This window comes from Suricata suricatta, chromosome 2, assembly GCF_006229205.1.
Source record: "Suricata suricatta isolate VVHF042 chromosome 2, meerkat_22Aug2017_6uvM2_HiC, whole genome shotgun sequence".
Classification (NCBI taxonomy): Eukaryota; Metazoa; Chordata; class Mammalia; order Carnivora; family Herpestidae; genus Suricata; species Suricata suricatta.
Window position 1 is genome coordinate 186,261,531 of NC_043701.1, and position 15,343 is coordinate 186,276,873.

Genomic DNA, 15,343 nt, shown 5'->3' on the forward strand with positions numbered 1-15,343 from the left:
CTAAAGAAGAACATTTGTGTTTGTGTCGATAGATGCTAAGCTATTGATAAAATTCACTACACATTCAGGATGCAAACCCTCAGCAACCTAGGAACAGAGTGCAACTTCCTCTTCTCGGTAAAGAACATCTACTAAAACCTACAGCTCCCATAATTAATGGTGAGGAAACTAGATGCTTCCCCCCGAAGACGGGAAAACTCGAGAATGTCATTCTCACACCACTCCTATTCAACATCATACTGGGAAGTCCTAGCTAGTGGAATAAGACAAGAAAAGAAAATGTGTACAGATTGAGAAGGAAGAAATAAAACTGTCTTTGTTCACAAGTGATGTGATTGTCTATTTAGAAAATCCCAAAGAATCAACAAAAACCTCCTGGGACATTTTTTAAAGTTTATTTATTTATTTGTATAGAGAGAGGCAGGCAGAGAATCCCAAACAGGTTCCGCACAGACAGATGCACAGCTTGAACCCACAAACCATGAGATCATGACCTAAGCCAAAATGAAGAGTTGGACACTTAACCAACTGAGCCACCTGGGCATCCCTACTAAGAAATTATAGCAAGATTTCAGGATAGCAGGTTAATGTGCAAAAGTCAGTTGCTTTACTGTTTACCAGCAGTGCACAATTGGAATTTGGAATTATAAACACAATACAATTTACATTCATACCAAAAAAATTACTTACATATAAATCTAACAAAATATGTGTAATATCTATAAGGGAAACTACAAAACCCTAATGGAAAGAAAAGGCTAAATAGAGAGACATCCCATCTCCATGGATAGGAATATTCAATATTGCAGTTCTTCCCAATTTGATCTATAAATTCAATGCAATTTCAGTCAAAATTCCAGCAAGTTATTCATGGATATCAACAATCTGATTTTAGGGGCTCAGTCAGTTAAGCATCTGACTTTGGCTCAAGTCATGATCTTGCAGTTTGTGAGTTGGATCCCTGCATTGGGCTCCATGCTGACAGCTCAGAGCCTGGAGCCTGCTTTGGATTCTGTGTCTCCCTCTCTCTCTGCCCTCCTCTGCTCATGCTCTGTCTCTCAAAAATAAATATGTGTTTAAAAAATTTTTTTAATCTGATTTTCATATATGTATAGAATGACAAAAGACCCAGAATAGCCAACAAATATTGAGGGAGAAGAAGAAAGTCAGAGATTTGACACTACCCAATTTTAAAACTGACTGTAGGGGCGCCTGGGGGGCTCAGTCGGTTGAGCATCTGGCTTCAGCTCAGGTCATGATCTCACAGTTTGTGGGTTCAGGCCCCACATTAGGCTCTGTGCTGACAGCTCAGAGCTTGGAGCCTGCTTCGGATTCTGTGTCTCCTTCTCTCTCTACCCTTCCCCCATCTCTATCTCTCAATAATAAATAAATGTAAAAAAATGTTTTTAAAGTAAAACTGACTGTAAAGCAATAATGGTCAAGCCAGGGTGGTGTTGGCAAAAGAACACACAAATAAATGGGACAGAATCGAGGGCTCAGAAACGGACACACACAAATATAGTCAACTTGTCTTTACCAGAAGAGCAAAGGCAATTCAGTGGAGAAGGGACCGTCTCTTCAACAAATGGTGCTAGGACAACTGGACATCCACATGCAAAAAAAAAAAAAAAGAATCTAGAGACATAGACCTTGTACCTTTCACAAACGTTAACTCAAAACAGATCACAGATCTAAATGTAAACTGCAAAGCTATAAACCCCCTAGAAGGTAACAGAGAAATCTGGGCAACACCTTCAGGGCACAACACAAAACCATGATCCATGAAAGAGAAAGCTGATGTTAGACCTCACTAAAATTTCAAACTTCTGATCTGCAAAAGATACTATTAAGAGTGAAAAGACAAGCCAGGGACCGGTGATATATTTGCAAAACACATATAAAGAGCTCTAGAAATTCAACAATAAAAAAGCAAGTGACTCAGTGAAACAGCGGGCACGAGGTCCGAGCAGACCCTCAGGGGAGAAGACCGCGGGCGGTAGAGGAGCACATGAAGACCTCCGACTCGTGCGGCACCTGGGATTGCACACCGGAGCTGCCACCGGGCACCGGCTGCGACAGCCACCAGCCCAAGCACTGCCCGCACGCGCGCTGGCCAGGACGAGCACGCCGAAGGGCACAGCCCTGCGGGAGACAGGTCTGCAGGTTCTTCGACTACCCTGCAGCCCAGAAACTGCGTTTCCAGGTGTCCATCCTGGAGAAATGAAACGTCCACACAGAATCCCGCACACGAACGACCACAGCAGCTGGACTCAGAACCGGAAACAACCCAGACGTCTGTCGGAGGCGCGTGGTAAAACATGCGGTGGCCCGTCCACACCATGGAACGCCACCCGGCAGCAGGGGGAGTGGGGCTGAGAAGGCAGCAGCCTGGATGGAGCTCCATATAAAGCAGCCAGTCCCAAAAGGTCACACCTCGTGTAATTCCATCTCTGTGAAATGGCACAGTTACAGAAACGGAGAACAGAGTAGGAGTTGCCAGGGATTACGTACGTGTGGCGTAGGGCAGACCCACTGCAGGAAGCGTTCTGTATCCTGATTGTGTCGATGCCAACGTCCTGGCTGGGCCATTGTCCTGCTGCTTTCCAGGACGCTACCATCGTGGGGACCTGGTGCCCGGCACACGGGGTCGCTCTGAACTGTTTCCTACACTGTATGTGAATCTCTAATTATCTCAAAATAAAAGGCTTAACTTTTTTTAAATATTCATCAGCTGATAATTTCGTTTGTACGTGACTGTGGTGCACAGTGATCTGTGCTCCCAGGAGGTGGGAGTGCTCCCGGAAGTGGGAGAGCTCCCGGATGTGGGAGTGCTCCTGGAAGTTGGAGTGCTCCCGGAAGTAGGAGAGCTCCCGGATGTGGGAGTGCTCCCGGAAATGGGAGTGCTCGTGGAAGTTGGAGTGCTCCCGGAAGTGGGAGTGCTCCCGGATGTGGGAGTGCTCCCGGACATGGGAGTGCTCCTGGAAGTTGGAGTGCTCCCGAAAGTGGGAGAGCTCCCGGAGGGCGCCGCTGGCCCGGCCCCCACCCCCTTGCCCTGGCACCTCGTTAGCAGCTTGAAGTTGGCCACGTGGGAGCGTCCTCACTGGGAAGATCAGCACACCTGTCTGGTCAGCTGCATGGACTTGACAAGTGGATGGAGGAAATGTTAACGATGCAACTAAACTCAGAAGCGCGCCTCATCCGCCGCGCCTCCCGTGCCCCCCCGGAGCTGCCACTGGTGGCGGGAGAGCGGGCAGCTCGCGGCCGCTCTCATCCCCGGTGAGTGCGGACGTGAGCCAGCACGCCTGCCTGTCAGGTGACTCGGGCCCAAGAGCTGGAGCACCGCGCGCGTGTCCGGTGGCGGCCCTCGGCCTCGGCTCTCTGCAGCTGACGAAAGAGCATCACCTCTTTTCTTTTTTAAATTGTGTGCTACCGTCCTTCGCATCGAAAACGTTTAGAGTAAACTGATGTGTGTGGATGCAGGGATTTTTTTTTAATGTTTATTTACCTGAGAGAAAGAGAGAGAGAGAGAGAGAGAGAGAGAGAGAGAGAATGAGAATCCCAGCGCTTCGCCAACTGAGCCGCTCGGGCGCCCCAAGGCAGGTACCCTTGCTCAGAGATCCTGCTGTCTACCGCTCAGCAGCCCGCCACTGGCTCGGTGACCCGGCCTGAGCCCCGAGTTGCGGCCTCCACCTGCCTGAAGACAGTGGAGGGTGGGAGAGCTCCGCTGAGGCTTCTGGTCTTGGCTGTTGACACTTGAGGGTGAAGACCTGGGAGCATTTGGTAAGCGCTCTGGATCCCAGGCCAGGCCCCCAGGGGAGCGGACTCAGGAGCTTTTGAGCTCAGAGGAGGCGCGAAGCCTGGGTGCAGACAGGAGCCACCATCCTGCCGGTGCCCCGGGTGCCCTTGGGGGAGCCCAGGTGGGGGTGCTGCTGAGAGGGTGGGCTTCTTCCTCCCCAGGCATCCGTGTACTGCGTGGCTGCGGTCCTGTGGACAGCAGCCAAGTTCAGCGTTCCCCGAGACCACAAGCTGGCCCTGCCGCGCAGGCTCAAGATGCTCCTCTTGGACATGGCCAGACGCAGCGCCCAGGAGCGGCCGTGCGCAGCTGAGGCCATCAAGGTAACCGCACTGCAGTCAGGACCCCGGCTCACAGTCCAGGGCCCGGGCGATGGCCGACAGAGGACACTGGTTCTTGTTTCCAGGACGAGGGGGCACTGGACAGAGACGGCCATGGCTTCCTTTGCGGACGAGTGGTAGACTGTGTCTGCTGCTCAACCCCCCAGACGGCCTGTTTTCTCCGATGGGTTCCCCTGGCCAGAGTGGGCGGGAATGTCCTGGGCCAGCCAGACCCCTGCCCTCACGCCCCGTGAGAAGGGAGCAGAGTGTTCTCCCCAACAACCAGCTTCCCACACCTCCTCTGAGGGTCCTCTCCACCTCCCCTACCCTGTCTGGTCTCTCTAGACTTGGCCGGCGCCCGATGGGGCTGGGTCCTGACCCTCCCACGAGTGCCCGCGTCTGCCAGCAAGAGCTGGATGTGCGAAGGGGCTCCCCACTGTCTCTGATCACGAGGGAGAAGCCTGGGCAGGCCTCCTCTGCCCCCCTGACTGCCCGGGGCTTCTCTGGCCTGCTTCATCAAGTGAGGAGCTCTGTGTCAAAGAGAGACGCAGCAGACACCAGCCACAGTGCCCAAACACGTTAGTCAGCAGACAGGGACAGACTGACAGGCAGTGGGGGGATGGCCCACGGAAGAAGGAGCTTCCCTCGACTCCAGATCTGCCCGGAGGCGGCTGGGGGTTACTGGGAGAGTGAGCAGGCAAGGGGAACCTGCCCAGGGTGGGTCAGCGCCGGCACGGGGACACTGGGAGCCTCCCTGACGGTGGAGCTTCAGGGGTTGTCATAACCCTGACTCCCCGATTGTGAGAGAGGCCTCTGGCTCAGAGGGGTGGAGGAAGGGACGTGACCTTGGAGAGGAAATGCTCTAAGGCAGGAGGGCTCCAACAAACTGAGCTTGTCCAGACAGGAGCCCGAAGGGGTCTGGGGCGTCCCTGACTCGGCCTCTATGCGGGGCTTGGATGGGGTTCTTGCCAGCCATTAGGGGGGAGGGGAGGCGCTCACACAATAGCTTAAAAAAGAATCTTTATCTTTCTTTATCTTCACCTTCAGTACCACCCATGACCCCAGATGAAAAGTAGCAATTCTCATCAGTGACACTCTGTCCCCAAACATCCAGAATGCTTGGCCTTGCAGCGGGTCAGTGCCCAGGGGTCAGCTGCATTTTCAGCGTCCGCTCCCCACCCCAGAGCATTTCTTCCCGCGCTGGCCTCAAGCCCGCCTGGGCCCCGCCCACATTCGTCCTGCAGGCACCCACTGCCTTGTTGTCAAGGTCACCAAGGATTCGGGCTTGCCTGGGTCAAATTGCAGTTCATTGGAAATGTCTACACAACGTGTCTCTTGCCTGTTTTCTAGCTCACAGTTTTGGGGTTTGTTGTCTGTGCGTGTGAGAGCGGACTGATCCCCCTAATTCCCCTGTGGTTCTGTAGCACCACCTGTTGTTGAGGTTTCTAAGACAGGCTGGAAAGGCCACGTGTCCTGTGCCCCCCCCTCCAGTGCTGGAGCAGCCCCTGGGGGGGGGGGGGGCTCTGGCATTTCTATTCAGCCTATAGTGCTGAATTTCATCCCAGGCTGCCTGAGGCTGGGGTCTGCTTAGCTCTCCCCACGAAGGGGTCCCCACGGGCCTTCCTGGGCGAGAAGCCCCCCGGCGCTCCTCCCCGCCGCTGCGCACTCGCAAAGGGCTCCTGCCTGAGACACAGCCGGCTCCGCATTCGCAGCGATGTGGGGCCGGGGCCCAGCCTGCGGTGTCCTAGATGCTGGACACGGAGCTTTTTCTTTCAGGTATGCGGCGCTTACCTTCTTCAGCGAGGCATGGACAGCAGGAAGATCTTAGCCCACCTGAGGGCGTCGACCTGTAAGGTAAGCCGGTGACCTCCAGAGCATGCGCGAAGACCCCTAGATTCTGTGCAGGGGCCCCAGGGAGATGAGGACCCTTCTTGCCGTTTACTGTGCAGGTGGAGAGGGAGTTTAGAAAAGGGGTGGGGGGCGGCACACGCTGCAGTGACCCTCAGGCACAGGTGCCTGTCAGCCTTCTAGGCATGCGGACCTGGCGGCCCGTGGATGGCAGAGAGGCACACCCACTTCCCCCAACCACAGTGCCCTAGAAACCTACACCTTGCTGAGTTGGGAATCAAAGTGCCCCCAAGGCTCCCATCTGAAAGAGAAGCAAACCAGGGGCACCTGGCTGGCTCAGTAGGAAGAGGAAGGGACTCTTGATCTCAGGGCTGTGAGTTCGAGACCCACACTGGATGTAGACATTACTAAAACATAAAATCTTAAAAATAAATAGAAAGAGAAGGAAGTCCAGCTATGTGAGCCAGTGCCTGCTCAGAGCTCCACTGGAAGGTAGGGGAGCGCTGCACGGCATCCACTCGGGCCTGCCAGGCCCCTGGGCTCACCTTGACTGTGGCCATCCTCTTCTGCCTCAGGTTGACCAGGAGGAAGAGACCATCGGCCTCCAGAACGGTCTCTCGGTAGTGGAACTGAACCCCAGTGCGATGCCCACTCCCGGGCCCAGCTCAGGTGGGCCGCCAGGGCCTGGCCTCCCCTGCCCCCTGACACCGCGACTGCCCCCGCTGCCCTGGAGTGAACACCCACAGGCAGACACCGCTGGGCCCCAGAGCAGGGCGTCCACGTCTGGTCCGACCACCCCATCAGGCTCCCGTGTCCACATCCACCTCCTGCTGCCCAGCTCCTGTCCTGCCCCCGCCCCAGCCTGCCTGTCACGTCTGGGTGGGAACACCCATCCTGCAGCAGGAAGAAGACCCCTCTTCCCGCCTGTGGCCTTCTGCATGGCTCTCAGCTCTGCCACCCTCACCTCGGCTACCTCAGCCTGTCACCTGTCGGAGTCCCCAAGGAGACACGCGGGGAGGTGGGAGGCCATGGGGGGCAAGGGGGAGCCAGCGCACCTTCGTGGCAAAAGCGGGAGCCGCTCCAGGGCACCTCAGGGCCCACCCTCACGCACAGTCTATCCCCAGGCTTTGTGCAGGTCGGCAGGGACACCAGGCTGGTGGCAGTACAGGGGCCCGTGCCCACTCAGCCCTCCTGCCGCAAAGGGGCCGCGTCGCTGCCTGCCGCCTTCACTTCGGCAGCCACACACTTCAAGCCCATTGTTCTGGCCCCATATGCTGGTGACCCCAGGTGAGCACCCCCACCCTGGAGCTGGCGGGGTCCCCGAGCTCCTCCTGAGCAATCCCTCCTTCTCTCTGTGCTCTCAGGGACAGGGAGGGCAATGAGAAGCAGGCCCCCGAGGCCCATGGAGCAGCCTCCAGCCAGAAGATTCCTGATCAGCCGGTCCCCGGTGCCGGACCACAGGGAGCAGCCCCAGAGCCCCTCAGAGAGTCTGTGCCGAGAGACGTGGGCCAGGGGAGCCCCTGCACCCCGCCCCCTGCCCCGGCCAGCCCTCCGGAGCGGGCTTCACCAGCGATGCCCGCATCTTCTACCGCTCTCCCACCCCTGAAGGCACAGGTGCCTCCCGAGGAGCAAAGGCCAGACGGAGTAGCCCTGCCTGGAGCCTCTTCTGGGGGCCTCGGGCCTCAGCCCCCAGGGTCCAGTGCATCCCGCCATGACCCGGGTCACCCAGCCAAGCTGCCCAGGAGCAAGGCCACTGAGGGCCCAGGCCAGGAGCCCGGGAGTCCCCTGTCAGCCCCGAGGGACCCCTCCCTGACCAAGGCGAGTCCAGACAGCCCCAAGGGCACCTCGGTCCCAAAGGAGGATGACCAGGCCCCAGACAGTCACCGTGAGCGGCCCCTGCCAGCAGACCACAAGCTCTGTCCGCCCAGTGTGGACGCCTCACCCCTCCCGAAGAGGACGGCCTGTCCGTCGCTGCAGGAGGCCATGCGCCTCATCCAGGAGGAGTTTGCCTTTGACGGCTACCTGGACAACGGGCTGGAAGCTCTGATCATGGGTATCACGGGGGGGACCACAGGGCTCCCCAGAGAAGCCCCAGGACCAGGGAGAGGCCACAGGGGGGGCGCAGCACACTAGGGGGGGTTCCATGTGAAGGGGGCCTGGGGTCGTCACAGAGAGGGCCCCCCCACTCATCCATCTGCACCAGGAGCTCAGGGGGCAGAGCTGAGCCCCTCAGGAGTCGGCCAGCAGCAGAGCCTTGGGCAGGAAGAGGGTCTCAGGCCCCGCCCCCATCCAGCCCCCTGCCAGCTCCTTCCACCCAGAGGGCGCTTGCCCACTGCGGCTGTCATTTTGCCAACCCAGGGGAATATATTTACGCCCTGAAAGACCTCACCTACGCCACGTTCTGTGGGGCCATATCGGAGAAGTTCTGTGACCTGTACTGGGGGGAGAAGCTGCTGTCCAATCTCTTCCAAGTGGTGAACAGGAGGACGTCGCCCTCGGGAAAGTGAGTCCCCCGCCCGGGCCGCGCTCCCGGCACCCCCGCTGCCCCCCTGGGTCCAGCTCCCTGCCCGCCAGGGTCCCCCTTGCTGGGCCTGCAGCCCACCCTTCAGACCTCAGGCTCCTGTGGGCAGGGAGAGAGTCCGGAAGGCATGGCCCCTGCTCAGGTACCAGCCAGAGGAGACAGAGTGACCCGGAGCCCAGGGAACGGGTGCCCCCCAGCCCCTTTACAGATCACCCTGCTCCTCTTCCGCCAGGGCCTGGCCCACCCCCCTAAGACTGCCTACAGCGATGTTGGGGGGGGTGCCTGGAGAGGCCCGAACCCCAACACCCAGGCCCTGAGCCCTGGCGTGCCCACACTCCTCCCTGCCCCCCTCCCTGTGACTGCAGTGGGAGCCATGGGGCTGCCCCTTGCAGACAGGTCAACACTGCACAGAGCTGAGCACCCTGCCCTGGGGGCCTGCCTCACGCCTGGGTCCCCAGACTCACGTGCTCAGAGGTAGCCAACGCCACGCATTCTTGCAGCGCTGACCTCCAGAAAATCCTGTGCCAATTATTTGGACCCCTTAATTGTTCTGGAAGGAGGGTGCTCTGTGACAGCCTGTGGCCTGCAGTCAGGGTGTCCTCTGGAGCTGGGTGGGGAATGGCTGGGGGGCACGGGCTGGGTGGCCTGGCAGGCCTGACTCGGCCCGGGGGCTCCTGCACAGACACCCAGATTCCTGCGGGGAGGCAGCGCAGGGAAACTGTGGCATTGTGGGGGACCGAGGGTCGGGGCCACAGGGGCATGTGCAGTGTCTTTCCCTCTGATGGCAGTGTCTCAGGGGAGGCCGAGGCACAGCCCCAGGCTGGCGGGACCAGTGCTCCAAGCAGCTGCTCGCTGTCCAGCAAAAGGCCGTCACTGCACGGGGCAGGTAAGACTCGGGCTCCCTAGGGGCAAGAACTCTCCACGGCAGGGTCCACATTGACGCTCTTGGCGCGGCTCGGTAATTCCAGGAGAGGCTTCCCTTTGCTCAGGGCACCCCAGCATCCTCTCAAGGAGCAGCCCCCAGAGCAGGGCTTGCCTGCTGGGGACCCTGTGCTGTGAAGGGGGGCGGGGGCAGCACCTGGAGGTGGGTGGCACGCAGGAACCCAGCGCACTGGGGGCTGGGGGCTCACCTCTGCTTCCTGGAATCACTGGCCAGCAGCCTGGTGATGGGACAAATCTTTGCTTCGCTCCTGGAAATATGTGCCAGTGAAAGAGTCTGAGGGTTGTTTTCCTGGATTGTTAGCGCAGGACTGCAGGATACTGGAAATCTGTGTGATTTCACAGATCCGGTGTGAGTGGGTTATGGCTGGAGGAGTCAGGCTGCATGACTGTGATCACGTGTGTGTGACAGCCATCCGAGCAGGTGGTGAGGACAGGCATCTCACCCCACCCTTCTACTGTGTGTACACCCTGGAAGCTTGAGAGCAAAGTGAGGGTGCCCACGGGGCCCCCAGCACCCTGCCAGCCACCCATCCAGTCTCGTTCCTGCTCACCTACACACAAGCGGCTCCAGACCTGGGGCCTCCTCCTCCACCCCCGACAGCCTGTGTTGGGAGCGGATCTGAGGGAAGCAGGACCCCGCCCTGAGCCCTCTGGACCCTCTTCAGCCCCCAGAGCAGCAGGGGGGCACCCGGGCCTCTGAGCACGAGCGAGCGGCGTCTCCGTGTAGAGTCCGTGACGGGCTCTGCCGCGCGCTGCAGCTTCGAGGCTGGCTGTGCTCTCCTGCGCAGGGAAGGAGAAGCGGGCGCCCTGCCCACCCCCGTCGCTGTCCGACGTGGACGCCGACGAGCTCTCAAGGGGTAACCTCGAGGTGGGATTCCGGCCCCAGAAGTCGGTCGAAGCCGAGCGGGAACAGCAGCCGGAGGCCGGAGAGCACGGCCAGCAGGGTGGGGGTCCCGAGGCAGTGGCCCGGCTGCCCCGGCCCAAGGAAGGTGGCCTGGCCGGGAGCCTGGGCCCGGCGGAGCTCCAGAGCTGCAGCCCCGGCTGGTGCAGCGCCTTCTACGAGGCCGACTGCTTCGGCGCCGACGTCCACAGCTACGTGCAGGAGCTGGCGAGGCAGAAAGCCGGCGGGGCCGCCGACGCCCAGAGCCCGGTGAGTCCTGGGCTGCTGCCCGGTGCTGGGGGAGGGGGTGCACGTCCCGAATGGTGGCAGGCAGTGGAGCGCGGTGTGCACAGAGCCCCGCCCTGTGTCCCACTCAGAGGCCCCCCGCCCGCCACCAGTGCCCCCTGCTGATCTGGGCACCCCCTCCACGTCTGGGGTAGGAAGTGGCTTCTCTCTTTGTGAGCTGGGCACGTGATCACCAGGGGATGGTGGCAGGAGGTGACCTCCTGCTGGTGAGCATAGTTGGGTTCGGGCCATGTCTCTGGCAGGCCAGGCAGGTGCAGCCCCCTCCTCCCAGGCAGCCTCCAGGCTCCTGCCCCTTGAGCAGCAGCACCCACCACAAAGAGAAAAATGTCATAGGAGCCTTGGCTTTGTCAGTCTCTTCAGGCCAGGCCCCGGGGTCTGTCTGGCCTGGCCTGAGCTTCTCTTGTGAGCAGCCCACTCCTCCTCCCTGCACCGGCCCGGTCAGGGCAACCCAGGTCCTCCCAGGTCAGCAGGGTGACAGGAGGGGACAAACCTGGCAGTGGCCAGGCCAGGCCAGTCCCCAGGTGAGGGCAGCCCCACAGAGCTCTGGACCCAAGGCTCCCCATCACCAGCTGCTCTGACCTGGGCCGCAGCCTTCCCCTGGCACTAGGGGCTCCTACGTAGGCCTCACACACAAGGCCTGACCCCACAGCAGAGCAGATGGGAAGGAACCGGCAAGCTCAAGGTCTTGCCCCTGGCGCCTCTACCTGGCCCTGCTTGACCCACTTTCTCTGGCCTCCAAGCACCAGTCCCAGAAAGGCTGCGTCTCCCTGGCCCTCACAGCACCATCTGAACCTTTCTGAGGTGCAGCCCCTGCACATCTCACGCACCAGGCTTAGGGACCTGGCGTCATGTGCTTGGGTCCCCCGCGGGGCACCGGTGCAGTGGGTGGCCCACGTGCAGGGCGCCCTTGTCTCAGACCACACGGAAGCTCTATGCCAGTGCACTGGAGTCCAGAGCCGTGGGCAGAGAAGGCAGCTTCCAGCCCCTGACTGCCTCCTCCCTTCCACTGGGAGGCCCTTCGGACCTCGCTCCCACTTCCTTGTCTGTGATGTGTATTTGCCCTCGGAGCTGCTGGACGTCTGCCTCAGCAGGTCTGGTTCTACACCTGTGGGGGCCTTTCCCAGAACTAGAAATGAACAGACTACAAGAGGCAGAAAGTGCCAGCACGACCATGAGCCACATCGGACTCCCGTCGTGGGAAACTAAGGCTCCGGAGGACACAGTGCTTGCACAGATGGTGAGAGAACAGAGTGGGCACCAGCGACGGGGCCACGGCTCATGACACCCCAAGACGAGCACAGGCCTTGTACCCAAGAATGGGACGCACTCCCTGACGCAGGGTCCTAAGGGTCCCAGTGCCCATCCCTATGAGAAGAGCCCACAGACGGTGCGTACTGGGAGGCCACGAGGAGCAAACGTGCTTCACCAAAATACACACGGGCGCAGGTCTTAGTGGCGTTGGCAGAGAGGCCAGAGCAGGAGCGAACGTACCGTCCTCTAGTCAAAGGGACCAGGGCTCTGGGGAGAAATCACGGCCCCCGGGTCATGCGAGGATGAGCTAGGGCATCTCGTGCCACAAACTAAGGAAATGACAAAACACAAGACAGGGGATGTCCAGGGTCAAAGAGGCAGTGTCCAAGGTCAGAGGGGCAGTGTCCAGGGTCAGAGGGGGGTATCCAAGGTCAGAGAGGGGTGCCCAAGGTCAGAGGGGGTGTCCAAGGTCAGAGGGGGGATGTCCAAGGTCAGAGGGGTGTCCAAGGTCAAAAGGGGGATTCCAAGGTCACAGAGGGGTGCCCAAGGTCAGAGGGGTATCCAAGGTCAGAGGGGAGATTCCAAGGTCAGAGGGGTGTCCAAGGTCAGAGGGGGGATGTCCAAGGTCAGAGGGGTGTCCACGGTCAGAGGGAGGTGTCCAAGGTCAGAGGAACCAACCGCAGAGTCCCAGCAGCCAGAGCCGCAGCAGTCTGAGAAACAAAAGAAACCACGCAGAACTTTTCTGACACAGAGTGGCACACGCCCACGTGTCCATCCTGAGACAGGTGGCTGAACTGAAAGGAGAGCAGTGACCCAATAATGCTTTTCAAAGAAATGAAAAACCCACTCTTAAATTCATATGGAATCTCAAGGGACCTCAAGCAGCCAAAACAATCATGAAAAAGAAGAAAAAAGTGGAGGATTCACACCTCTGACTTCAAAACTTGCCACAAAGCTACCGTGGTCACCAAGGTGTGGTCCTGGCGCGAAAGCAGGCGCACAGACCGGTGGGGTAGGGTGGAGAGCCCGGAGTAGGTCCCTGCTGATGCGCGGGCTGGCACACCGCCAGGGCCGGCCAGGGACCGGGGGCCAGTCTGCACAGGAAGCAGCGCCGGGAAGACGGGGTGCCGCTGCACCGAGGAGCAGTCGGGCCTGGACCATACGCCACTTTCAAAAATTAACTAAAACATCGGAGACTTAAACACAAGAACTAAAACCCATGAGGAACACACAGGGGAGGAGCTTGGTGACACTGGATTTGGAAACAATTTCTTGGGCACGGCACCAAAATCACAGGTGACAAAAGTAAAAATAGATTAACTGCACTTGATCAAAATGAAAACCTGTGCATCAAATGCCACCACCAAGAGAGTGGGGGCGACAGTTACAAATCCCATTCCCGAGAAGAGCTTAGTGTCCACAACACGTGGGCAACACCTAAGACTCCCCAACCGCAGAGCAAAAACGCAGCTGAGCAACAGGTGACGGGCTGGCAGAGACCTCCAGAGAAAACGCATACACAGCCACGGCTGTGAAAAGATGTTCACCGTCATTAGTCCTCAGGGAAGAGCCAATCAAAACCACAGTGAGGCACCACCTCACACACAGGAGGGTGGCTGGTACAAAATGTGGAACAGAAAGAAAAGAACACGTGCTGGAGAGATGGGGAGAAACTGGAACCCGTGTGCACTGCTGTCGGGGACGTAAAATGACGCTGCCGGCGTGGAAAACGCCGTGAAAATCCCTCAAAACCTAAGCACGTTTACACCGGACTCAGCGACCCACATCTGTGCCCCCAGAAGAGCTGAAGGCAGGGCCTCGACGGGATGTGTGCACCCGGTGTTCCCGGGAGCCAGCGGGTGGGAGCGGCCCACGCGTCCGTCAGCGGGTGGGCCGATTCGGAAAACGTGCGGTATGCACACAGAGCAACATCCCTGAGCCTGGCGGGAGGGAACCCCCCGCCCCCCGCACACTGTGGAGGAGCCCCGACAGCACGGTGACCAGTGGCAGAAGCCAGACACTGAAGGACAGGCCCTGTGTGACTCCACCTCACACGGTCCCTGGAGCCATCATGTTCACAGAGACAGAGAGTGGATGGTAGGCCAGGGACTGGAGGGGATGGGGACCCCGTGTCTGATGGGGGAGAGACCTTCCAGGAGGCGAGAGTCCTGGGGATGGGGGGTGGGGGTAAGCGTGCTGGATGCTGCTAAACAGCTCAATGAAGATTTGTTAAAATGATAAGTTTTACTTATGTATATTTTTTCACAAAATTTCTAAATAAAAATTTTAAAATTAGATGAGAAAAAAAGGGGAGCAACAAGCATTGGCCTCGAGGACTTGAAGTGAAGCCCAAAAATGTCACCAGAGGTGAAGCTCTAAGTGACAGCGAAGACACGAGGCAGCATCCCTGGGGAGTCCCCTTTGCCCTCCCCTCAAGCCCAACCCACTGCCGGCCCGCCACCCCGGGTGCGGTTCCACCGAGACACAGGAGCCCTGCTGACCTGGAGCAGGGGACGAGCGTGGTGGCCAGGCAGCTCACGGTGCCCACACCAGCTCCCCCAGTATCTGTGGGGAACGTGGGATGCCAAGTCCAGCTGTGCCGCCAGTGTCTGAGGTCACCCTCTGATGTCACAAATCATGTCCTCTGACTACAGGCATGTCTTTCTGGGCAGCTAGAGACCCACTGCCCTGCTTCCGACCCCTTGGTTCAGGGCCACAGAGGGTGGCTCTTACTGTGTGAGTGTCTGGTACACGCTGACGGGGCTGTCCTCAATCCTGTGTTGTCCTTGGGGTGGTGGCCCCTTGCAGGGAGATGCACCCACTGGTGAGCCCGGTCACCCATGCACCATATGCAGCCTGTTCTTCAAAGTGGGCTCAGAGACACGCTCAGCCCATGATGCTGCTGGCGCCTGCGTCCATTCTTATCTGGACCGTGACGCTGTGGTTGAGACGGGGTTCCCGGGCCTGCCACCACTGAGAGTGGGGCTCAGTCCCACGATCACCCTGTGGGCGGCTCCCGCGGGGGACAGTCTGGAGGAAGCAAGGCAGTTTGAGGGAAGCTGTGGAGTGCCCGGGAGTGACCTGTCTTCCCTTCTGTTCTTGCTCACCTGGGAAGACCTCTCTCCTGGAACCTGAATGCCGCCAGGTGAGTGTCCTGTGCCCTTGTCTGCGTCGTGGGGGTGCTGGATGAGGCCGGCCAGTTTCACGATTCTCTTTGAGAACCATGTCTGTTTCAGAACAGGAGCCCCAGACAAGCTCAAAAATTATAAAACAACCATTAGACACACTTCAACATTTGCTACCCAAACAGACCGAGTGTGAAACAGACCCAGGCATTGGGGGGGCAGGGGCAGTCAGAGGGCATCACGCTCCCTCCGTGCGTCACTGACCGCACAGGAGCCCTTGCGCACCCACTGCTTGCTGACTCTCCCCCGTGCGCCTGCGCGAGCGAGGGCCGGGAGCCCGCGCTGACACACACCCGT

At 59.0% G+C, this 15,343-nt stretch overlaps 1 protein-coding gene across 1 annotated transcript in view; it reads left to right on the forward strand.

Moving 5' to 3' along the window:
• The window catches only part of KNDC1 (kinase non-catalytic C-lobe domain containing 1), a 61,103-nt gene that overhangs the window by 28,480 nt on the left and 17,280 nt on the right, over positions 1 to 15,343 (forward strand). The window contains exons 10-18 of the mRNA XM_029932814.1: positions 3,958 to 4,116; positions 5,890 to 5,967; positions 6,537 to 6,630; positions 7,086 to 7,248; positions 7,326 to 8,014; positions 8,320 to 8,464; positions 9,271 to 9,368; positions 10,213 to 10,574; positions 14,977 to 15,006. Of these exons, the coding sequence (XP_029788674.1) occupies positions 3,958 to 4,116; positions 5,890 to 5,967; positions 6,537 to 6,630; positions 7,086 to 7,248; positions 7,326 to 8,014; positions 8,320 to 8,464; positions 9,271 to 9,368; positions 10,213 to 10,574; positions 14,977 to 15,006 (1,818 nt within the window). The remainder of the gene's footprint in view (positions 1 to 3,957; positions 4,117 to 5,889; positions 5,968 to 6,536; positions 6,631 to 7,085; positions 7,249 to 7,325; positions 8,015 to 8,319; positions 8,465 to 9,270; positions 9,369 to 10,212; positions 10,575 to 14,976; positions 15,007 to 15,343) is intronic.